The 22,478-nt window shown below is 38.8% G+C and overlaps 9 protein-coding genes across 10 annotated transcripts in view; 4 read left to right on the top strand and 5 right to left on the bottom strand.

Annotated features, from left to right (window-relative positions):
- Positions 1–123: 123 nt before the first annotated feature.
- LOC148169648 (helix-loop-helix protein 1-like) lies at positions 124–1,699 on the bottom strand. The gene is made up of 3 exons (XM_088042668.1): positions 1,623–1,699; positions 522–647; positions 124–438 (listed from the first exon to the last, which is right to left on the bottom strand). The coding sequence occupies exons 2-3, from the start codon at positions 593–595 to the stop codon at positions 192–194; spliced, it is 321 nt and encodes a 106-aa protein (XP_087898794.1). The 5' UTR covers positions 596–647; positions 1,623–1,699; the 3' UTR covers positions 124–191.
- Positions 1,700–2,233: 534 nt separating this feature from the next.
- On the bottom strand, positions 2,234–2,763 carry LOC148169647 (larval cuticle protein A2B-like). Its single transcript, XM_088043662.1, has 2 exons — positions 2,655–2,763; positions 2,234–2,605 (listed from the first exon to the last, which is right to left on the bottom strand). Exons 1-2 carry the CDS (start codon positions 2,748–2,750, stop codon positions 2,234–2,236), a joined length of 468 nt encoding a protein of 155 aa, XP_087899788.1. The 5' UTR covers positions 2,751–2,763.
- Positions 2,764–4,172: 1,409 nt separating this feature from the next.
- LOC148169646 (uncharacterized) lies at positions 4,173–6,485 on the top strand. Its single transcript, XM_088044216.1, has 5 exons — positions 4,173–4,244; positions 4,292–4,499; positions 4,548–4,711; positions 4,859–6,025; positions 6,137–6,485. The coding sequence occupies exons 1-5, from the start codon at positions 4,173–4,175 to the stop codon at positions 6,248–6,250; spliced, it is 1,725 nt and encodes a 574-aa protein (XP_087900342.1). The 3' UTR covers positions 6,251–6,485.
- A 139-nt stretch (positions 6,486–6,624) lies between these two features.
- Dbp45A (putative ATP-dependent RNA helicase Dbp45A) lies at positions 6,625–8,297 on the bottom strand. Its single transcript, XM_088042665.1, has 4 exons — positions 8,125–8,297; positions 7,373–8,078; positions 6,969–7,324; positions 6,625–6,921 (listed from the first exon to the last, which is right to left on the bottom strand). The coding sequence occupies exons 1-4, from the start codon at positions 8,189–8,191 to the stop codon at positions 6,656–6,658; spliced, it is 1,395 nt and encodes a 464-aa protein (XP_087898791.1). The 5' UTR covers positions 8,192–8,297; the 3' UTR covers positions 6,625–6,655.
- A 4-nt stretch (positions 8,298–8,301) lies between these two features.
- On the top strand, positions 8,302–10,090 carry RIOK1 (RIO kinase 1). The gene is made up of 3 exons (XM_088042664.1): positions 8,302–8,427; positions 8,481–9,657; positions 9,704–10,090. The coding sequence occupies exons 2-3, from the start codon at positions 8,512–8,514 to the stop codon at positions 10,073–10,075; spliced, it is 1,518 nt and encodes a 505-aa protein (XP_087898790.1). The 5' UTR covers positions 8,302–8,427; positions 8,481–8,511; the 3' UTR covers positions 10,076–10,090.
- On the bottom strand, positions 10,087–12,190 carry LOC148169643 (nonsense-mediated mRNA decay factor SMG9). The gene is made up of 3 exons (XM_088042666.1): positions 12,099–12,190; positions 10,935–12,051; positions 10,087–10,887 (listed from the first exon to the last, which is right to left on the bottom strand). Exons 1-3 carry the CDS (start codon positions 12,156–12,158, stop codon positions 10,694–10,696), a joined length of 1,371 nt encoding a protein of 456 aa, XP_087898792.1. The 5' UTR covers positions 12,159–12,190; the 3' UTR covers positions 10,087–10,693.
- A 277-nt stretch (positions 12,191–12,467) lies between these two features.
- On the top strand, positions 12,468–13,812 carry LOC148169642 (inositol-tetrakisphosphate 1-kinase-like). The gene is made up of 3 exons (XM_088042667.1): positions 12,468–12,580; positions 12,628–12,726; positions 12,775–13,812. The coding sequence occupies exons 1-3, from the start codon at positions 12,479–12,481 to the stop codon at positions 13,582–13,584; spliced, it is 1,011 nt and encodes a 336-aa protein (XP_087898793.1). The 5' UTR covers positions 12,468–12,478; the 3' UTR covers positions 13,585–13,812.
- Positions 13,813–16,394: 2,582 nt separating this feature from the next.
- The window catches only part of ASPP (Ankyrin-repeat, SH3-domain, and Proline-rich-region containing Protein), a 58,069-nt gene continuing 51,985 nt past the window's right edge, over positions 16,395–22,478 (top strand). Inside the window, exon 1 of one of the 2 annotated variants that reach the window (XM_088042834.1) lies at positions 16,395–16,627. The gene's annotated coding sequence lies outside the window, so the exon portion shown is untranslated. The remainder of the gene's footprint in view (positions 16,628–22,478) is intronic. The other variant, XM_088042831.1, reaches the window with a different exon arrangement.
- Positions 20,121–20,813, bottom strand: LOC148169641 (uncharacterized). Its single transcript, XM_088044215.1, has one exon. The coding sequence runs from the start codon at positions 20,811–20,813 to the stop codon at positions 20,121–20,123; it is 693 nt and encodes a 230-aa protein (XP_087900341.1).

Raw genomic sequence — 22,478 nt, 5'->3', positions numbered from 1 at the left:
TGCTGGATTTTTCGAACTGAATAAAAGCACTTTATTGAGCATTTTTAGCACTGTTACTACTTATGTTATTGTTCTCATACAGATCAATATGAGCATGTTTTAAATAAATAGCAAAAGTCTTCGTTAACAGAAAAATCATGTATTTTATATCACACAAAAAAATAAAAATTACAACTCATCTTTGGCACAATTCACGCATCCAGAACATGATTCAAATAAGCGATGTAACAAATAGCAAGCCGAAGAATCTCGATTTTGGACAACTTCTTATCCGGTGGCAGCGTCGGCAGGAGCTTTCTCAATTCGGCGAAAGCTACATTGAACGCCTCAACTCGAATTCTTTCTCTCGTTGCATGTGCTGTCCTATATTTCTGTGTAGCTCTCCGCCGCCTCCGACGTTCTTCCCGACTCAGAGCACCCATATCGTTACTCTTGTCCCTATAATCAATCAATAAAACATACATTTTCATATGAAATTCCAGGCCATAAACAAGTTTTTTATAGACACCTGTCATGTTTACCTTTTCCTAGGAGCGACGTTATTGCAAGAAGTGATAATTTGCAGAACCTCCCGGCTCTCGCCGTTGCTCGTCATGGCATCTTCAGATGAAGATGTGCAACACCAAACTTGTATATCCTTAATTTTTCTGGAAAGGAATTTTTCGTGAATTATAAAGGAATTCGTGGTGATATTTTCATAAAAGTTGTCAAAAAAGGGTGATTTTATTGCTTGGGTAAACAGGGGAATCTGAAATTTTGGGGCGTCTCTTGGGGGCGATAGAATCCTCAGAGGAGACCACTGTGCACGTGGCTTTACTTATCACCCCCGAATTATACGATTATCAATCATATAAACAACGGTGTAATTCGATTACAATCACACTTGCTGGGAACAATGTTGCGAGAAATTGTTACAAGTGGCTGGGGGTGGGAAACGAGCTAATTTAGAAATTATTGGGGGCGACCTCCCGTCAGCAGATTTAGCTAAAAATCTGCACGAAATTCGACGTTTTAACGCAATTTATAGCTTGATAAATCGGAAGGTATCAGCGATTGACGAAAAAAATTTGAAATAAAGATTTTATCAGCAATTTTGGGCTTCCAAATCATCCAAATCAAAAATGACACCCTTAAATTTATTAATAGAGATTTTTAAAATTTGTCCTATTGAAAATATTTTTTTTAAACTAACACGGGAAATTATTTGCATGATTTTTTTTTTTAAATTTCTGATTTTCTTCAAAAACGGTCATTGTAAAAATTTGTTTACTTTTTGTTCTATAATTTTGTAATTTGGCTGACGTAAGAAACAGGTCAGGGAGAATAATCTCCTTAAATTTCATTAAATTAGTCAGTGGTAAAAGGGCTATTAGAATTACCTGTTTTTTATAAAAAAAATCAAAATCAATCCGCACCAAAAATTAAACTTTTTTCTATAAAACTTTGTACAACTAAAATTTTTTAAGCAAAATGAATTCCAAGTTTAAAATTGATAAGATTTTAGTTTATAAATTGAATTGTTAAACTTAGATTTAATGAAAGGGGTAAATTTTAATAAAATTTAAGGAAACGAAGGCATTCAAATAAGAAGTTCAGTTAAAGAAATTTTCCGCTTTGCTCACCTTTTTTTGCAAAAATTCCGCCACCAACAACCGCACTCTTGCGTCGCAAGATTCTTATCAACTGGGCCACAATCAGAGGGATGTTATCGAGCATCCCCCAGCATCCGGATCCACCCCCTGGACCAATGAACCTCCAGAATCCGTACAGGACCGCCTCGAATCAATACTCGCATTGTTAAAATCGCGCTAATATCTCAAAATGGGTGGAGTTTTCATCTTGTGAAAATTGCAAGGAAACTGTATGAAAATTTCGAAGATAATCGAAAGAAAGCATGTCGGTTGTCGTGGAAATAATTGTACGTTTCCAAGGTAAATAGCGAGCTGTAGTTGTTGATATCAATGGAAATTTTGGCAATCGATTGAATGGAAAAATGTCAAAAGAAAAACGCGATGCTTTATGGAATGTTTAAATAATGTGGTTATTGATTGTGATCGCGTGTCGTCGTTATGGCTCTGCATTTTAGTGCTAATCAGGTGAGATCGATGCAGTTTTTGTGTTAGAAACTCGAGAATTTCGCTCGACTTTTTTAACATTTTATTTCGTTTTGAATTAAAAAAGAACAGAAATTTCGTGTGGAAATACTTTAATGGTGTGAAACTATAATAAATAACTAATGATAAGCGGGCGCGGCGTATCCAACATGAGCGGGGGCGGCATAAGCCGCCGGTGCCGCTTTCACAGCCAATGGTTCCCTACGAACCACTGCATTAAACCCATGGACAGGATCAGCAGTATACTCCACGGTCCGTTTTGTACCATCTGGGTCAATCACAGAATAACTTCCTTTTACCACGTCCCCAATTCTAGATTCGCTTTGCGTTTTCGAGTCTCCAGTAAGCCCATCTTGGACGTCGTACCCATAAGCGTACTGAGGGTTAGGGTCGTAGTCTTCAGGTAACACAGCTTTGGCGATGGGGGCGGCGTAACCCACAGGGGCCACACCAGCGTTGGCAGCAACAGCAAGTCCGACGAGGACGAGGATCTAATAAAAATAGTTATTTTTTCGTCGGAGGTCTTTTGTGGATTTTTACCTTTAGTGCCATGGTCGATGTGATGGTAGAGCGGTGGATAACGGTCTTATATACGATGGAGAAGTGGAACAGAATGATCTGGATCGGCACACCCATTTTAAGACCGCCGAAATATTATATAATTTCGGATTTATGCAATCGAGTTTATGCGTTTATCACGATTGGAAAAATGATGTGAAATGTCAAGTTTGGATGGGTAGAGTTGTACCACGAGGTGGGTCTGTGATGGGTTTCTTGGTGGCCCAGATTCTATTGCGGTTTAGTTCCTGCTTTGGCACGACAATTTTCGCATCAAAATCAAATTTTCACTCAAACCCCGCTCTTGTTTACATCAGGAATTTCCTTTCCAACATTTCTGTTTACTATCCCATCAAATAAATCACAGTTATGCAACTCTAGTCTCGTAATTTGAAACAATCATTCGCGGCACGCGAAAAAATAATAACTTTTGCTCTCCCTAAATTATTATCTGGTTCGAATTGTGTAGCAGGAACAGGAAGTCGAACTTTATAACAATCGATGTTCAAAACAAGTCGTCAGTGCGGTAGAGACCTCCTCCAAGAGCTCATGCTGAAGACAATGCTTTTGTAAACCACATGTCATTGTGAGGTTGTAATCAATCAACTTTTTGACTGTTAATGGACACTACAAAAGGCGGTTGTGTTTGTGCGTGTGCCAGCGGCGGGCAAGGGTTAGTATAAGGGGGCGGAATATGCGAATTTTTAAATAGGACGAGCGCCCGGGGGCGGTTTGATTTTTAACTCCAAAAATATCCTTTGGGATTGCTTAGTTACTCGTTTGCTAAATTTTGCAATGTCCAGTGGTTGTGAAGGTGAAAAGCTTTTTCTTTATTTCCTTCTTTTTTTTCGTCATCGTTGTGCCCATCAAGAACGTCAGATAAGTTGAGAAATTACCGGAAATTTATTGAATAAGTTTGCGTTTTTGGTTCGCTTTCTTCAACGCATCTTCCCTTTCGTCCTTGCCCCACAACCAGTTATATTTTTATATCTTGCAATCTTTATTAAGACACACAAAGCCAGCATGCAATTTGCGTTATGAATTCAATCTTTATTAATGGCGCAAAGCACGAAGCAGCACAGCTCGAAGAAATCAATTTATTAACTCATCGATTGCATTTCGACCAGTGGCTCTTAATTGTGGGGCAACAGGTGAAGCAACCCCTCAGTTCCAGCTGTTGGCGTGCGTCCTAATTGGACACCAACCCCTATTAAACAAGTCTAGCGTTTAAGGGATTATCTCACCATGATTTGTAGCCATCTCTAGGGATATAGACAGGTGCTTAAACTCTAGTATCATCGACTCTCCAAGTAAAAAATTCGATTACAATCCCATTCCGTTCTTAATTCTTGTAATGACGCCCTTACACAATTGAATTTAGCACGTGTTATTGCCAGCCCCTCAAAAAATCGGTAATCCGTTGTAGGGGCGTTTTTTAGCAGTGTTTGCGTTTCGTAATCGCTCACATTTATCATCAGGAATTATGGTGTTATTTGATTAATGGTTTATCCTGATGGTGTCGTTTTATTGATAAAGCAACAGATTTTTTGTTTAGTCGATAAAACGATGCGTGCAGAATTTGGGAATCCCGCAAGTAATGTTCATCTAATGTGTTTTAGTACGAACAAGCTTATAAACCTCGGGTTCTGCGCAACTGGGAAGTCCCGAAAGTTTTCAATGACAAACCGAGACGAAGAACGGGTAAAAGCGAAATAGTTTCAAATGACAGGGGGCATTTGTTACCCGGAGTCCCTAAATCTAGGGATAATCCATGGGGGAAATATGTAGGGACTTGGCACTTGCCAAAAAAAATTGACCGAAAAACAGGTACTCCATTCATCGAAGTCTTTCGAATATAAAAACTTTTATTCACAGCCGACGAACTAAGCGGACTCGCTAAAAAAATTTCTTGTATTGACAAGCACGAAAAGAAACCAGAAAAAACTAAAGAAAAAGAAAAAGAAGAAGAAGAACAACAACAAGAAGAAGTGACACAATTGAAAGAACCCGAACTGGAGCAACAAGCGGTCGTTGAAGAGGTACTTTTTCTCCGATCACTCCTTTTTATTTCCCTCTTTGTTCCAGGCACTATTCTGTCCCATTCACGGTTTTGATATTCTAAAATAACCTGTAACTTTTGAAATACACTGTTTATTGCTAGTTTCTTTCATGTCTTTCGTACAAAGGAGAGAAATAAAGAAAACACTTGTCCGTACGTCCCTGGTGACTTTACCGAACACCATCATCGACCGTCAAGTCATGAAGTTTTAGCTCAAAATCGTTACAACAACGAAAAACCGAGTTCTAAAGGGTACCCACGATACAGAGACGATTTCTCAAAGCCTCTTCCTGAAATTGAACAGAAACTAACTAAAGATGAAGTGGAGAAAGAATACCAAAAGCACAAAGCCATGGCTGAAACGACCTTCGCAGGAAACGGAGTGAAAAACGGAAGGAAAAAGTCATCGACTCCGATTATTGACGCAATTAAAAACTTTCAACTAGCTAAAAGACTTCACCGAGAGAATCTAGAGCACGATCCTTTACCAGATACGATCACCCACTCCAAGTACCGGAAGCTGCAGATGCAAAGATCTGCGAATGCTCCCGGACTAGCTTTAGACAACGAAAACTTTGCTACAGGAGTTGGATGGAAAGGATATCCAGGCTACGGTCCAACTAGATGTACCAAACTCAAAGTCTACAGACCTAAAACGTGCGGCCATGTTGAGAAACAAGAAGCAAAAAACGATGGTAGACCTAGTAGTGTCACCAGTTTTGATAGACGCTGGCGGTTTATCAGAAGACGTAAAGTCTCTCCGATTGAATTAGCGATTTGTTGGGACTTAACACCTGAGAATCCCACTGACGAACCTAAGAGAACCCCACACATTGATGGTTCTAACGGGTCTTTAGCTCCGGCTGTATTCTCTTTAGTTCACACCCCCAAAGAGGAAGAATCCCGAAAATCATCGGTCGCTACCATGGATTCAGGACCTCTTTTCGAAAAAGGACCAGAAAGGAACCCCGAAGACAAAGATTTCGTACTTGATAGACCCAGAACGTCGTGTCCGCGCGACGCGAGGCGTCGCACATCGCGTGACAGCAACGAATCCATGAAAAAACGCGCAAAAAGTGCTTACAACATCAACAAAGAAGAAGAGGTCAAAAGCTGTTGTTCCCACGAAAGCAGCATTCATCAAAGCACCCCGAATTTGAACCACTGCGGGGACAAAAAAATGAAAAATTCAAGGCTGTGCATGGCTTGTGAAATGAAAAATGTTTCCCTTAAAGACAGGACTAAGAAAGATGAATACAAAATGGCTTTTAAAGCTGGTGTCCCTCAGAAATGTGTAAGTAACACTAGAAATGCTACATTCAACTTTACTGTACCTAAACAAAAAGATCCTTATAGGCATAGAAATTATGCTATTTGTAGTTTAGCGCCCCCTTTTTCTTTGCAGAAGGATAAAAGACAGGACTATCCGGAACATTGGCGGCTAGCTACGGTTTATCAACATTCGTACAAACCGATTCACACTAGAAAACGTCCGTTGCTGGCCACAGTTTTTAAGTAGTTTTTTTTCAGGTTTTTTACCGGTTGTGTCATAGCTTTGCCCCTTTTTAATTTGCGGCAAATCGCTGACACAACCATTAGAAAAATATAAACAAATATTCTCACGGATTATAGTTTCCGGAGCCGGAAATCATCAAAAGATTTTTTCACAAATGTTTGTTGATTTTATAGTTAAATATTTTGTTGTTTTAATTGGTAATTTAAAAATCGTTATTTATTATTATTAGAGCAAAATAAGATTATTACCACTGCCATTTTTATAGATAGCTTTACTTGAAGTAGCTGTAGAAGTGTGTCGTAGCTTTTGCGATCGTTTTATATAGCAATAAATTGTTATCAATGTTAAATAAAGGTCTACATGTAAAAAAAACACGATTTTTTGTGGATTTTTTAATAAAAATAAGTTTCATTCAGTTACACTTTCTGTGACTGTTGGTTCATCGCTTTTCGCATCTTCTTCCTCACTTTTTTCTTTCTTCTTCTTACTCTTCTTGCTTCTTTTCACCCTCTTTAAATACTTCTCTTCCTCCTCGTCAGGATCCAGACCTTCCAATATCCATTTCTTCCTCTTATTTATCATTTTTTTCTCATAAAAATCTTGTTCATCCAGTTTAATAAATGCCTCCCCTTTCGTTACAGAAACTTGTGTGAAGATTTTACCAACTTCACTATCTGAAATTTGTACAATAAAATAAATCCCACTCGTTGTTTTTTCTTACCATCCAACTTAAATTCAGTTAGTTTAGTGTTAATCTGCGTCTCTATAGCTTGTAACAATTTGATATCATATGGAGTGACCAAAGTTATGGCTTTTCCCTTTCTTCCAGCTCTTGCAGTTCTACCAACCCTGTGTATATATTCTTTAGGTACTTTTGGAACGTTGTGGTTTATCACAAGTTGTACTGTAGGAATATCTAGGCCTCTACTAGCCACATCTGTGGCTAGAAGAATTTTAATGGTGTTAGACTTGAATCTGGCTAATCCTGCAAGTCTTTGCTGCTGTTTCATCATCGCATGAAGGGCCACATTTTCAAAACCGACTTCATTTAGGGTCATTGAAAGGACTTGGCAGTTTCTACAAGATTAAATATGAAGAACACAATAAACAAAAACTGAAACATACTTGCACGTGTCTGTGAAAATTAAAATATTCCCGCTTTCGTTGTTGGAGCGATAAGTCCGAATCGTCTCCACTAAATACGCGTCTTTCACGTCTTTAGGACAAAGAATATAATTCTGTTCTAGTTCCTCAACAGTGGCGACTTCCGCCGGGGCCTCATAGAAAAAGACTTCTTTGCCAGTAACACTCTTCAGTTTTTCTAAAGTATCAGTGATAGTCGCGGAGAAAAAAAGATTTTGCCTTTGTTTAGGCAGAGCTTGAAAAATCGTTTTGATTTGATCGTCAAAGTGCCCCCCTAACAACCTATCCGCTTCGTCCACAACCAAAAACTTCAGACTTTTAAAATTGAAAGTATTGCAACTTTCTAAGTGATCTGAAAGTCGTCCAGGGGTAGCAACCACAATGTGGGGCTTCTTTGCTAATTCTTGACCCTGAGTGACCATGTCCATACCCCCAACAATCACACAGTGGCGCAGATTCATTACTTTTCCTATCACCGCGAACTGATCTGCTATTTGATATGCCAGTTCGCGTGTGGGGGTTAAAATCAAACCGAAAATTCCATAGGGGTCTTCACATAGTTTTTGAATGATGGGTAAAGCAAAGGCGAGGGTTTTACCACTTCCGGTTTTAGCAGCACCGATGCAGTCTTTCCCCTTTAGGATCTCAGGGATGCAGTTTGCTTGAATGGGGGTTGGAGTCTTAACTCCTGAAAAGCCAGGTTAAATACAACGACAAGGGGGCTGCACACAAACCTAAAGTTGCGCATTGGCGGATAATCCAAGGGTTGAGTTCCAAGTCACTGAAGGCTTTAGCTGCCATCGTTTTTTGAGTACAACACGAAAACAAATCCACGTGTTGCGAGATGACAGCTAAATGACAAATAACATAACCTCAAAGTAGGCTCGAAATTCGATGTGTCACAGTAACGCGTCCTGTGCTCCTGTGTTCAAGCTGATTTAATTACTTCCAATTACTTCTAAAATTGTTATTTACAGTATGAGGATTTCGTAACCGAATGAGATCTGGTAAAAGAAGTAAAAGAGATCAAAATTCGGGTTTGACACCTTTGACAAGTATTAACATAACCTATAAAAAACGCGTGTTCCAGTTTTTGGAGGAGTTTTTTTGATAAAAACGCGATGACAACACCCGGAGATTACATCAATGAAGACGAGTTGTTCTCTGATGCGGACGAGGGCATTAATCTTGATAATCTAACTTTGGAGGAGGAAGACGAAGTGAACGAAGTTGAGAGTGACGACTCCGATTTCTACTACGAAGAAGCTGAAATCTCCAACAACCGCCAGCGTAACCCGCAAGTCGCGTCGAACAAAGTCAGCAACTATCAGCCCCAGGACAACCTCTTTAAAAAGTACACGAATAAAATCAACGTGGACAAATATGAAGTCCACTCTTTACCCAGTCACGCTACGAACTTTCTTACGGCGAATGAAAAGCGGCAGGACAGTGGGAAAATTCGCTACAAAGACAAGCATGATCGGGCGACAGCTGAACAGGTCATGGATCCCCGCACGAGAATGATACTCTTCAAATTACTAAATCGCAACTTTATTTCTGAAATCAACGGCTGTATTTCTACAGGGAAAGAAGCGAATGTTTATCATGCTTCCAGTGACACTGGGCAAGTGGCGATAAAAATCTACAAAACCTCAATTCTGGTATTTAAAGACAGGGACAAGTACGTGTCTGGAGAATTCAGGTTTAGACATGGTTATTGTAGACATAATCCGAGGAAAATGGTACGGACATGGGCTGAGAAAGAAATGCGAAACTTGATAAGAATGCACTCTAATGGGTTGAACGTCCCAAACCCGATTTTACTACGTTCGCATGTTCTCTTGATGGGTTTCGTGGGTCGCGATGGGTGGCCTGCACCCAAACTCAAAGATGTAGAATTGAGCCAGTCGAAAGCGCGCGAGATTTATCGAGAAGTAGTGATAATCATGTGGAAAATGTACAACAAGTGTAAACTAGTCCACGCTGATTTATCAGAATTCAACATGTTGTACTTAAATGGAGAGATTTTCGTAATCGACGTGTCTCAATCCGTCGAACATGATCACCCGCACGCTCTGGAATTCCTGAGGAAAGACTGCACAAATATCACCGATTTCTTCAAGAAGAACGAAGTTGCCACCATGACTGTAAAAGAACTGTTTGATTTTATAACAGATCCGTCCATCAACGAAGGAAACATGGAGCAATGCCTGGAGGCTCTGGCCGAAAAAGCTGCCCAACGCACGGAATTTAGCCCCCAGGAACAAGTAATCACGTAATTTTAATTTACAGACACTTTATTTCCTTTTTTAGGTTGAAGAAGAGGTTTTCAAACAAGCCTACATCCCCAAACGTCTCACAGAAGTCATTGATTTCGAAAGAGACATCAACCAGGCGAAATCCGGTTTAACTAACAATCTGGTTTATAAAACTTTAGTTGGATTGAAAGCTGATTTAAGTGGGACCGTACAGCGTCCCGAGATTCTTGAAGATGAATCTGAGAGCGATGAAGAAAGCGATGAGGAAAAGTCGAGTAAGTTTGTTGATACAGGCCGCCCTAAGCACGAAACATCGGAAGAGAAAAAGGCGAGGAAGAAGGCAGTGAAGGATGCACAGGCGGATAAAAGGAAAACGAAGGTGAAGAAACATGTAAAAAAACGAAAAGAGAAAGTTTCCAAAAAATAAAGCTTTGCAAATACTGATTATCGAGTTTTATTACTTAGGATGTATTAGAACCGGCGCATCCACCATTTTTAACATGCATTTAAACGCTCAATTCTTGGATTCTTCAGTGTGATCAGTTGAATTGTTTATCCGAACGTGTGTCTAAACTAGACGCTTAAATGTCAATTAGTTGAGAAAATGTTAGAAAACGACGGATATCACGACATACGTTCATTTAGTAACAGCCAACTCGATAAATAATTCATTTATCGCACTGCATTTTTCGTAATGAATTCCACATGTAAATTAAAGAATGTTGCATAAAATTGTTCCAAATAAAGTAAAAGTTTTTGCTAAAAACAGAGAAAGCCAAATTAGCATTACATAAGCGTTCACGTTATTTCTTGTACCAATATTGAAAATAATAAATAATAACATGATTTATGATTATGATTACGCAATTCATAACAATAAAAAGTTAGGCTGACATGTTTGTAAAACGTGATAAGACCAAATAGAAGATTCCGGGCGGGGAAGCCAAAAAAACAAGTTCAAAGCACTTTTTATGCGTATTTACACAATCTTATCAATTAATATATTAATACCACGAACACTATTGAGAATGTAATGATAAGAATGTCAAGGCATTAGTTTCGTATATTCCACGAAAAACGAACTTTTTTTTACATTTTCCCATACTTTAGAACAATAAACTAGCCAAGTTTTCTCAGTCAGTTGCACATGAGTCAGCGAGTTTTTTATAGCCCCCAAAATGTTGGCCCTGAGTTTCTTAACAAGGTCTTCAACAGGAGGATGTCCACTGTAAATAATATCTACAAAAAAGGCATTAAGAATGTTTTGTGCAATATTTTTTCATTACCAGAGTTCTGATTGTACTCAGGAATCAAAAAAAGATTAAATGGATCCCCACACGACTCCTCATTTAAATACGACATCAATTTGCATGTCGCAAGTCCCAGATTCGTGTCTCTTAAAAGTTTGGTTTTTTGAAAAAGAAGGTTGTAAACTTCTTGCATTAATTTGAATTTCTTTGGTGAAAAATCCTCCATCTGCGCTTTGTTGTGTACTATCAAGAGATGAGGAAAATGGTCGTTTAGTTCGTCCTCTGGGTTAGAATGAGTTGGCTTCAACATTTCCGCAGTTTGAAGGAATCTAACGACATTGCTATCAAAGAAGTAGTCTTGGACAACGATCAAGACGTGACAGACACTCATTAAGAATGCTGCTAGTTGAAGTCCTTGAATTTCTCCACTGTTTTCCAGCGGAATGAACTCGCTGACGATGTTAGATCTCTTATTTTCGCTCTGAACGAGTTCATCTAGAACTGATACTGACATGCAAGGTTGGCAGTCTAATAAAATGATTCTATTTGAAGTAACAAACAAGTCAATTCCTCTAGTGGTGTTACTGTTAGTCTCCACGTCTTCACTAGTCTGGATTTTGAAGATCTCATTCCTGATCTTGTCCTCTTCATTCATTTTCATATCAGTAAGGATTTTCACGTTGTCACCATACTCTTCATCTTTAGGACCTTCACTGTTCTTAAAAATCGCTTTTTTGAGTTCTTCAGTGACTGCATTGTGGGCAATCAAGTCCAAAATTGTTGATTTTCCCACACCTTGGGGCCCCACAACTCCAACAACCAAAAAATCAGTATTTTCCTGCATAAACTCCTGAATATTCTCGACATACAACACCGAATCTTCAAGAAACTTCACACTTTTCGTCATGGGCTTTACCACAGGGGTTGGGTGGCTCTCACTGCTTGTTGAAATAGGGATAGAACTAGAGAGATCATGCTCTTTTGGCCCCCTTTTGGGGGACAAAGACGCCTCCTCTGTATGCTCCCGAGCTTTGAGTAAAATCGTGGGTTGTTTGACTTTCTGCTCGCTTTTGGGGGCGTCTTTTGACTCTTTGTCGGGTTTAAAACTAGGGCTCCGGCGACCGTAGTAACTCCGAGCGAAGCTCGAGCCATCCTAGAACCAAAACTAATTCTCCGAACGTTCGGTAAAGACGATAATACCTTGCTTTGAGAGGAAAACTTCTTTTTTCCGTAGTATTTCGACCTGTCGTAATCTGACATTTTTAGGTTATGTTGTCATGTCAACTGTCAAGGTAAGAAAATCTTGTGACTCCACGGAATTCTTGCACAAGTAGGTGTATTTACAACAGTTGTAAATATTATCTAATCAGTGTTTTTAACACGAAAGAGTGAATCACGCGGTTTCTCCCCGATGAGACATCGATGGAAAATGTCTCGGTGTTAGGTTAGTTTGACGTTTAGAGGGCTGTCAACGTGACAAGTGACAACACACATTTATTTATTACCGTGTAGCCCCATTATTAATTCATTCCACATGACGCCTCCCAACAAATAACTGTTTGTTTATTTGCTACGTAAAAATGTCGAACATCGCGTGTTGGATGTCCGATAAAAAGTTCCAGAAGATCAACTGGGGCGAATTCGAAAAAACGTGTAAAGAGTATGGCTTCGGGCTCTTTAAGGTATTTTCCATGTTTTTTTATTTTTTTACTAACGAGATTGTTTTCAGCTTGATTTGGCGAAACCAATTGAGTCCCAAGGAACGTTTTGTGTTTTTTTACATAAATTGACTGATATTATTGCATCTGCGGATCAGGGCGACCCCAAGGTGAGAGAATCCGTACATTGAAACTCAATTACCTTGTCCTGATTTTAGTGCGTTAGCTTGATCAAAAAGGTTGAAGACTACCTTGCAAGTCACCCTTCTGTGGTGGTTATAGACCCCATTCCCAACGTGCGGCAGCTCCTCAATCGTTACATATCATACCGGAAGATCAACTCAACCAACTTACGCAATTATGGAATTTTTATCCCAAATTTCTGCGAGCTAAACTCTGATAAACTCACTGAGCTCTCAAAACAACTCAGAAATGCAGGAGTCAGTTACCCTTTTATCTGCAAACCTTCACTGGGCCATGGCTCTAAACAAGCCCACGAAATGTCGATAATTTTCAATGAGAAGGGACTGATAGACTGTAGGACTCCCTGTGTGGCTCAGAGCTTCATCAACCACAATGCTGTCTTGTACAAGATTTTCATGGTTGGAGATAAACATCATTTTGTGGAGCGACCATCGCTGAAGAATTTCGAAGCGTGTGATGAAGACACGATACATTTTGATAGTGGTGATGTCTCGAAGGCCGGGTCTAAAAATTATTTAACACTTTTGGAGCCCCATGAAAAAGTCAACAGGAGTGAACCTAATGGAGAGGTGTTAAAAAGGATTGCGGTCACTTTAAAGGAGGCTTTTGGCATGGATTTATTGGGGGTGGACGTGGTTATTGAGAACGAAACGGGGAGATACGCCATCGTTGATATTAACGCTTATCCAGGCTACGATGGTTTCCCTAGTTTCTACGAGGCTCTGGTGGAGTGCATCAACAATAAAGTCAACGCCAAATATGATAATAAGACTAAATTAGATAGGTTTATTAGCGAAATTGCCCGGGAGAAGATTGAGTCGTAACGTTAGATTTTATACTGCCGAAAGGATTGCTCACATTCCATATTTTTATAACGACTTTGTGTAAAAAGCCAAATTCCGTGCGTAGGATTGCATTTTGTTGACCAAAGAGCAACTTCATTTCTGTACTTAGCGTAAGTAAAAAGAACAAGTTTTGTACTTAAACTGTATATAACGTAGACTTTATTTATACAACGACTGTATTCGTTTCCGAATACACTAAACTTTTTACTCGTTATTTTCAATAAAAACGCCTTATCTCCCGGTAATAAATCACGGCAATAGTGGAAAATTAATTGGTGATTCATTCGTGGTTATTACGTCCATTGTTTTTTTCTGCGAACACAATAGGGACATAATTTTTTGTTTTTCTCCCGCGACGTGAAAAGTAGGATTGATATGATTGTGTACCGTCTAACGACCTTCGTTTTCTCACAGCGAAGAAAATTTGACGTCGATACGACGCCACTAGATGAAAATAACAATTATGATTTGAATGCAAAACAAATCAGTTACCGCCGATTGCATGTATCAAACATTTTACGCTTTAAGGAATTTAATTAATCGAACGGACGGACGCAGCGAATGCGGCGAAACATGGACTTGATTTCCTTTGTAAGCACATCAATGAGAAAGTGACAAATATTTGGTCAATAATTCAAGGTGAAATTAAGGTTTGTCGCAATTAACTTTTAATTAACTGTTACATATTTTAACGTTCACTTTAACTTTCTCTTGTTTGTTTAGAGCAAAGCAGTGTTCGTGAAGAGAGAAATAGAATTGGTGGAGTTTTTAATTATATTCACCACTATTTAACACGTCTTTCTTTCATTTTCTTTCGTATTTACTCAACAAAGATTTCTAATTTATTTTTTCTTTGTAAAAAAAACCTTTTTAGCGGGCCCGGCTATCAAAACAAAGTCACTGTGTCTCACGAAAGCTAAAAAGTAAATTAACCCCTGGCAGCCCGCCTCGCCCCTGCTAATTTATCTTCATTCAAGCCGAACATTCAAATTATCCACTCTCTGGTTTTTATATAATTTCGTAACTGTTTATTTCGGTCTGTCGTTTTTAATTTCAAGATGAAGCCAAGTAATTAGATCTTTCTTTCACTTTTTTGTGGTTTCCACTTCTAGTAAAAGGACTTATGTATGGAGTAGTTACTCGTTCAGTCAGTACGTGAAATTACGGAGAAAGTTTCAGAGAATCTCCAAAAATCTCGAGAATTAGATAACTAGTCAACTAATCTGAAATTCTTTTTGCTGCATCAGGTCCGGATTCAGAAATATTCTTGAAAAAATGTTTAGGTTCTACTGTAAAAAATGTACTTGCTTTTCCTTCAATTTTTCTTGCAAACTCGCAATGTTATAGGACTGCTCATCAATGGTTTAGAAAGTTAATTTAATAAGTTTTCCAACGACCTATAAAACTCATTGCTAGGGTAAGTACTTTTCATGATATTTTGAAAAAATGTGATCTCATGTCCCATAAAAAGCTTTGTTTTTGGTGAGTTTTATATGAAATTTTGCATAATACATAATTGAATAAATATCATATCCACTATTTATTGTAATGCATCGTTGAAAACAATGAGATCTGAAAATTATTATTTTTGCATCTTTACTTAAAGTTTTTTGCGGACAATCTGGTGGTAGTATCTGATGAAAATCATCATCAATTTTACGAAAATTTGATCCGGGGCGAAAAAATTACATATCTATATCTACGATCTACCATTTTGACCTTTAGAAACGCGAGAAAACTACAATTTTGTAGGTATTTAAATTTTTATAAAACCTTCGAAAGTTAACAAAACATGATTTTTTTCCTTAACCCTTCCATATTCGTTGTCATGTAACTTCTAAATGGCAAGCGATAATAACTTGTTTAATACCGCGTTAGAAAACAGAGATCTCAACATTTGAAGTGACGTATTACAATAAAAAATTTAAGTATCAATTAAGGATTTCTATGCAAAAAACGGCCAAAAAGTTTGTAAAAACCGTTTGTTTTTCGATATTTTTATTAGTTTTGTTCTCAAATATTTTGGCAAAAACTAACTTTCCGGGCAACTTGTATAGTTCGTAGGGAATCTTATTCTAATGATATTATATTATCGAATTTTATGATTTTCTTAGTTATAAAGCAAAACTAAAAAAAAAAACAAATTCTTAAATAAAAACTTATTTTACAAATATCCTGATCTGACCAAAACTATTCGGATTTAGAATCAGGAGGCAATTCTAGTTTAGAAACGACTTTCCACAGCTCCAGGTCAAATTTCGCTCAAAATTTATTGATTAGTAAGTATATGTATATAGAATTTTAGAGATGTATATCACGAAAACTTCATAAACTAAAACAAATTGATAAATACTAGAATTTTATCGTATCCGCAGGAGCTTCAATGAAAATGGATAATCAGGCAACCAGTAATACACTTTTTTTAAATTGAAATCTTCAACTTACCGACCTCGAAAATGTGACAAAGTAGTCACGCCGCTACTTTCAAGGTCCTCAATTTTTTTTTTGAATTGCATCAAGATGTCGCTGAAATGGATCAAAAATTCTTTTATTTTTTAAATTTTTTTCCCTTCTTTCGCGAGCGTTTTATTTTTAAAACTCCATGAGTCATAGAAACCATGTGGGCCCTCGAGCTCCCCCTTCCGAATCCCAAGAAGATCGCCCCCGTCGCGCGTCGCCCCAATTTCCGGTAAATCCTACATGTATTTGTCGCGACACCTTTCTACTTCCTCATCTCCGCGATGAGTGAGTCACTAATAGGAGGTTGTGTTCGAATCGCGATCTAATAGCCCCTCTGTTTTTCCTCACAAATCAGCTGTTCATCGCGGATCCGCGAGTGAATCGAGTTGGCTTGTCTTCAGTTTCGCGTGTTAGCTTCGCGCCGAAACACTTTGAAATTGATGTTTGACCTTGCGTGGTTTCGGGGGTGGTGTGTAGTGTTGGGGGCGGTGGAGTGATTAGTGCTGTGATTAGTGATTGAATAACTTTTTCTTGTTTGGAATTAATTCCAAGGGATTAAGAGGTAGAAGATTAATTAATGCCGAGATGGCAAACTGTTGGTTGTTTTATTGATAGTTAAGATTTTTATTGGAGAGCCTTTTTATTTACGATAAGAATATTATGGCTCATAAAGCGATTTGTTGAGATTGCAACCTGAGTTTATTACTGGAACGAACTCGAAATTAATTGGGTTTCGGTAGGTGTTTCCAGGCAGGAAGCATCAAGCTCTTAATCCTACTTAAAAATCCACTTTTTATCTATTCTTCGTTTTCCAAGTGTATTGTCCTCGCTGTCCTTCGACTCCGGAGTCGCACAAAAAACCTATTGACATTAAAATAGCTCGCCAGTATAAATAATTCATCCGGCATTTAACATCTTGCTTTCATGAGAGCATCACCTTACCCAAAAGAAACGCAAAACCCTAATTACCATAAATTAGCGGGTGTTCATCGGCCTCTTGTGCAAACAAATCGTTCCAACGACGATGAGAAAGAGGCGATTTTTGATAGTAGAAAGTACCATGTGTGAAAGTGACTTCCGTTTTTTTGTCCACGTTTCGTAGGACGTTCGTGATTATGTCAAGACTTCTTGGAAGTATTTGAATAGAATTGGTGCAGAGGCTGAGAGCACAGTGGCGGCGACGAAATCTTACGGTTGTTGCTTCTTATACAGATTTTTCTTCCTGATCATCAGTCACAGATCGGTGCTGATGTTTTTTGCGAGAAAAGAAAGCTACTCTTGGGTTTTATCCGTCAATTTTGAAAATTTTCCAAGAGCAGCTACGACAAATACGAATTTATTAACCTTAGCTGCGACGTCCCTTAAGTGGCCCCCTTAGACAATTCGAAAATTACCCGTCCCATTCAACACTTTAGTAATCACAGGAGGTTATTGAATTATGGACGATCCGCTAATGGATCCATTGTCGTACGTGAGACGCTCAAGTTCCTCGCCCTTTTTCGTCAAATTATGCAAAAATTTACAACAATTGTTTGAATAAAGGCGGGGTCGGATTCCTGCGCTAGTTTTTATCAAAAATAGACAACATTTTTCCGGTTCGGTGCGATGACACCCATGCAGAAAATTTTTGATTCATAATACGGGAACGATTGGAATGCTTCAGTTATTCCGATTTAATTATTGTTTAATTAAAATTTTGATCGGATTGTTGAGAATCTGGTGGTTAGCGGTCAAGAGAAGTTTCCCATATAGATGCGATAAATGTAACACAATATGCAACAGGACATAGTAATTATGGTCGTAATGAGATAGGTTAATTAAAAAGTGAACAATACGATAATTACGATTAATAGGATAATTAGGAGGAAGATTGCTCCTTTCCGGTTCGGCGATTTCAGTTTGATTTCAATTTAGACATTCCGGAAAAGGCTGAGAGTGTTAAAAATTGGGGGATTTGCAGGCACGACAGAAATTCTAGTGATAATTACTTGTCAAATATTTCGGATATTTAAAGACTCAGAGAGAAGACACCAGGTCAAAATCTCCAAAATTTCAACCTCGGGAATATTTCGCTAATCCGAACTGGATTAGTCGAGTTTGCAGCTGGTGAGCGTCTCTCTATTTTTTTCAATTTTGCTAACAGCAGCTAATTATTTAGTTTGGCATGATGTCATAGGAAGGAACAAAACTTGTTTTTTGCTAGCAGAAACATCACAATTAAAGAACAGTTGCAGTCTAATCCCTGACCTTTCAAAATCCAGCGTGAAAGAGCACAACGTTGACTTTCCTATTTCTTCAAATGTTGTCCAACAAATGGTGATTTCTGGCAGTATCAACAAGCTAACTGCTACAAAAACACCTTTGATATTTTGAGAGGAAATAGTTGACTTTAGAACGATCGAGGTAGTTTCATTGTTTTACTGAAACTTCCTTCCGGGTATGCAAAGTAGAGATTTTCCGCGTCATTATTTAATGAAGTGTTTTTGATTTTTTCGGCCATTATGCACGCAGTCTCCAAACATCGTAAACGGGGTTTTAACGTTCGTGAAATGCCATTTCGTCTTCAAAGGCGTCGACATTAAAGAAAATAAACAGCCAGACTTTGAGCAAACATTACAGTGTAAACTCTGCAAAAGTGTTCGGACTTGGCTTTTGTCCTGCTACTGCAGGCAAGCTCAGAGAGCTATGCTCTCGTTAAATTTTCGATTGATTCGGCCACAATGTGAGCAATTTGAATAATTGGTGCTATGTTCGGAACAAACGTCCGCAATTTAGCGTTTGATTTAAACAGAACAAAGCCCTTGTTCTTTAGTGACATTTTCTTTTCCGCTCAATTAAATCTAAATTGGTGGATTTGAAGGACATGACTGGCAAGAATTTGATTTTTTGCTCGTCTCAAATTTGCGAACAAGTGCGTATGAGACGTCAGAATGAAATATTTTTGTGTAAATTTCAAGGTTAGCCTCTTTTCAGAATACAATTTTTCCCCGAGGGTGTGAACATTAGTATGTGCACGCACCGACGACGACAATGGAGATAATCAGTAAAGGCTAATGCACGCGACACTGCATTTAAACATGTATTAGCAGACTAATTACCTGCGGTTGCACCAGTACACTTGGCAGTCGTACTGAAATTATCGCTACTGTATTGATTATTATTATTTACATGTGACGAGTTTAATGGGTTTTAAAATCCTTGTTTATGATGACGTTACGTACAATTTTATTGACCATTTGAAAGAAGTTTCCGAGTCATTACATGTAACCTTCACCGGTTATGTACATCGGAAAAAATTGTTTTCGACGAAATTACACTTTAAGAACAGTCGTTGGCTTAAAGAGGGATAATTGAGAGAGGTACCACACGGACATCACGAGATTAACTTCGAGGGGTTTTTATTGTGTGCTTCTTTAAACGCAAGAACGTTTTTTGGGCTCCACTTTACTTGGTACGAAATCCTCAAGCTCGTATTGCGATAGTGGGTACTAAAATTAAATTTAATTATCGATTGTTCTTTAGAGCACGGGCTCGTAACTTCTCTGCTACGTCCCTGTTTGCAGCATCCATAAAGCTGATATTTCTGCTGTAAAACGGTCATCAAACACCGCTTTTACCACGTTTTTTGTTTATAGAGACAGCGAGTTTCATTTTCGGTGGTAATTCAACAAAACGAGCGGGAAATTTATTTCCCTTAATTAAAACGTCTTTTTCAACCAGTGTTATGTTTGGGAAAGCACCATTGAATAGCTGTGTCGACATAACTGATCTTTCCATTATAAAAAGCGACTTTTTCCTGTTGCTCCGAATTGAGAATACTTTCCTGCACGCCTTCAATAAATCAACTTCGGATCAACAAAAATTACTGTAATCAATGGTTTGAATAATTGCGTGCACATTCACAATACACTCGATATTTTTACAGACGAAACCGTTTAAACTGTCTAAAATCGAGCTAAGTAAATTGGCCCTTTAACGTAATCGTTGGGTTCGAAAGGAAGACGTCTACAAATACGGGAAAAATGTTAATAAAATAAAAAGTACACAAAAAGCTATCATTTTTCTGCGTCGCTTCTGTATATCTTTCGCCTATTTCGCATGACGTTTTGTTTGGCTTCGTTTGCGGCCGACGCCGCCTTCCTTGCCGCCTCCTTGGTGGTATTCAGCTCTTGTTTAGCCACCTGTAACTGTTTTCTCAGCTGCTCCAGTCTGGTCGTGGCAGCGTCCATTAACTGTTCTTTCTCATTCAACTGCTGTTGGACCCCTTCTTGAGCCTGAGCAGCATTTGCTTCATTTCCTTGTGCTAATTGCAACGCAGTCGTCAACAACTTAACTTCAGCTTGAGCCTCTTGAACAGCCTTAGAAGCTGCCTGAGATGTAGACTGCAATTGTTGTAAACTCGCTTGCTCTTCATTTACCACAATTTCAGCTTCTTGGATTTCTTTGCGTAGCTGCTCCACTAGTTCTTGCTTACCTGCGAGAGCCGCCTCTGCTGCTTTAGACGCCTCCATGGCTTTCTCAGCCAGTTGTTCTTTAACCTGGTGGGCTGCTTGTTGACCAGCTTGCTGTTGTGCATCTTCTGCAGCTTTAGCCTCTTGGGCTGCTTTCTGGGCTATGCTTGCAGCTTTCTGGGGAGAGATTTGACCGCTGGATTTACATGGCGTTTCTTTACGTTCTTCGCCGCCACCACCGGAAGCGACCTCCGAAAACGCAACAGCGATCAAAAAAAGAACAACTGAAATGTTCATTGAGACATGAAAGGATTTACGTCAGTCAGTCACCGTGACAGCTGTTTGCGTTGTGTTGGTGACCAAAAAATGCAAATTCAACAATAGCCGTGGACCCCAAGGAAAACTCCTGCGACTGTCATGCATCATATTAGCCTCATTTCCATAAAAAACGTTCAAAATTGCCCATTGCGGTTGCGTAAAAAGCGTTCCGCACTTGAGATCTGATATTGGGGCCACTGGCTTAGTGGGTATACATACCGCAAGTCTCAAGGCTGCACAGGTGAACTTGCGCAACAATCGTAGCTCCGGAGGCCCTCTCCTAAGGCAAAAGCAACAAATTTTTGGGGGTCAACAAAATAACGGTGATTTGGTGTTGAGAGCACCGATTTATGTAATGTTACCTTTACTCTTAGAACTTCGCAACACCGGAAACTCGAAAGTCGGACGAAATCAAAAAGTGTTTTGGGTTATAAATTATGAAACGCGCCACGTGGGAGGGCCCACGCGATTTTCACGTAATGGGTTTGTTGGATGGAAAATTTTACATAATGGGCAGTGTGGGGGATTTTCATCGTGCTGTATTGGAAAAAAAAATTTCACACTTTTAATTTTTATGTAATAAGACAGTACTAAAAATCTTCAAACGAAAAAAAGATGCCTTCTTCCCAATTTCCTCCTAATATTCTCCCGCGCCGTCTCCGCTGCCATTGTCGCATTTCTTGCTGCCTTTTTAATAACAAGCAAATCATCCTTGGCCAACTTCAACTGATTCTCCAGCACCTCCAACTTATTTTCTGCGCCTCCTTTGTGTTTTTTCCCGCACTTCTTTATAGGTTTGTTGATATTTGCTAATTCTTCGCTTTCTGCTTGGTCAACTTGTTCTTCCAACTGTTTGACCAATGCTAGTTGCCCAGACAGTGCCGCTTGTGCTACCTTCGCCGCCCCCGCCGCCTTCTCAGCTAGTTGTTCTTTCGCACTATGAGCTGCTTGCTCTCCTTGTATATCTTGGGCGGTTTGGGCACGTTTAGCGTCTTCAGCTGCGTTCTGGGCTAGGATTGCTGCATTTTCGGGTTTCTCGGTTTTGCACTCTTCTTTGGATTCTTTAGAAAAGGCAAAGGGGAGAATAAGGAGCGTGATTAGTAGGAATTTCATGGGACAAAAAGAATCAGTCAGTTGTCAAATTTGACAAAATATTATTGTGAGAATCAAGTGGTGACATAAATGAATTGTGCCGTTAAAACAGTAGACATTTTTTCTAAACGATTAACGGTACTAACGCATAAACCAGATTCGTTCTGTAGAGAATTACATTTTCCCATCTTCGGTGAACAAACTAGAGACCTGGATGGAAGGTCACAATTATCTAATGCACTTAAACATTATCATTATCTCGATTTCCAGAGTAAATGACCTGTTATTATCCGAGTAAAAAGTGAAAACAGTAGTCAAAGATTAGCTTGTTGGTTAAAAAATACTTAAAATAATTTGTGCTTCTTTGGCTCAAGCAAACTAGTTTGTGCTAAATACAATAATAAAGATAAAATTTTACAACTTATGTAAAAAGTTCCAGCAGAAATTTTACGAGTTATCGCGATCATAAATAACGCCAATTGTAAAATGACTTTAATAAAGTACATTGGCCCCAGTATTCAAAAAGTTGTATATATAAAGTGATAACTTGTT

The sequence above is a fragment of the Gnatocerus cornutus genome, chromosome 8, assembly GCF_029298725.1.
Source record: "Gnatocerus cornutus isolate USDA-ARS CGAHR chromosome 8, icGnaCorn1.1, whole genome shotgun sequence".
Lineage (NCBI taxonomy): Eukaryota > Metazoa > Arthropoda > Insecta > Coleoptera > Tenebrionidae > Gnatocerus > Gnatocerus cornutus.
This window is presented reverse-complemented; position numbering and strand designations above follow the sequence as displayed.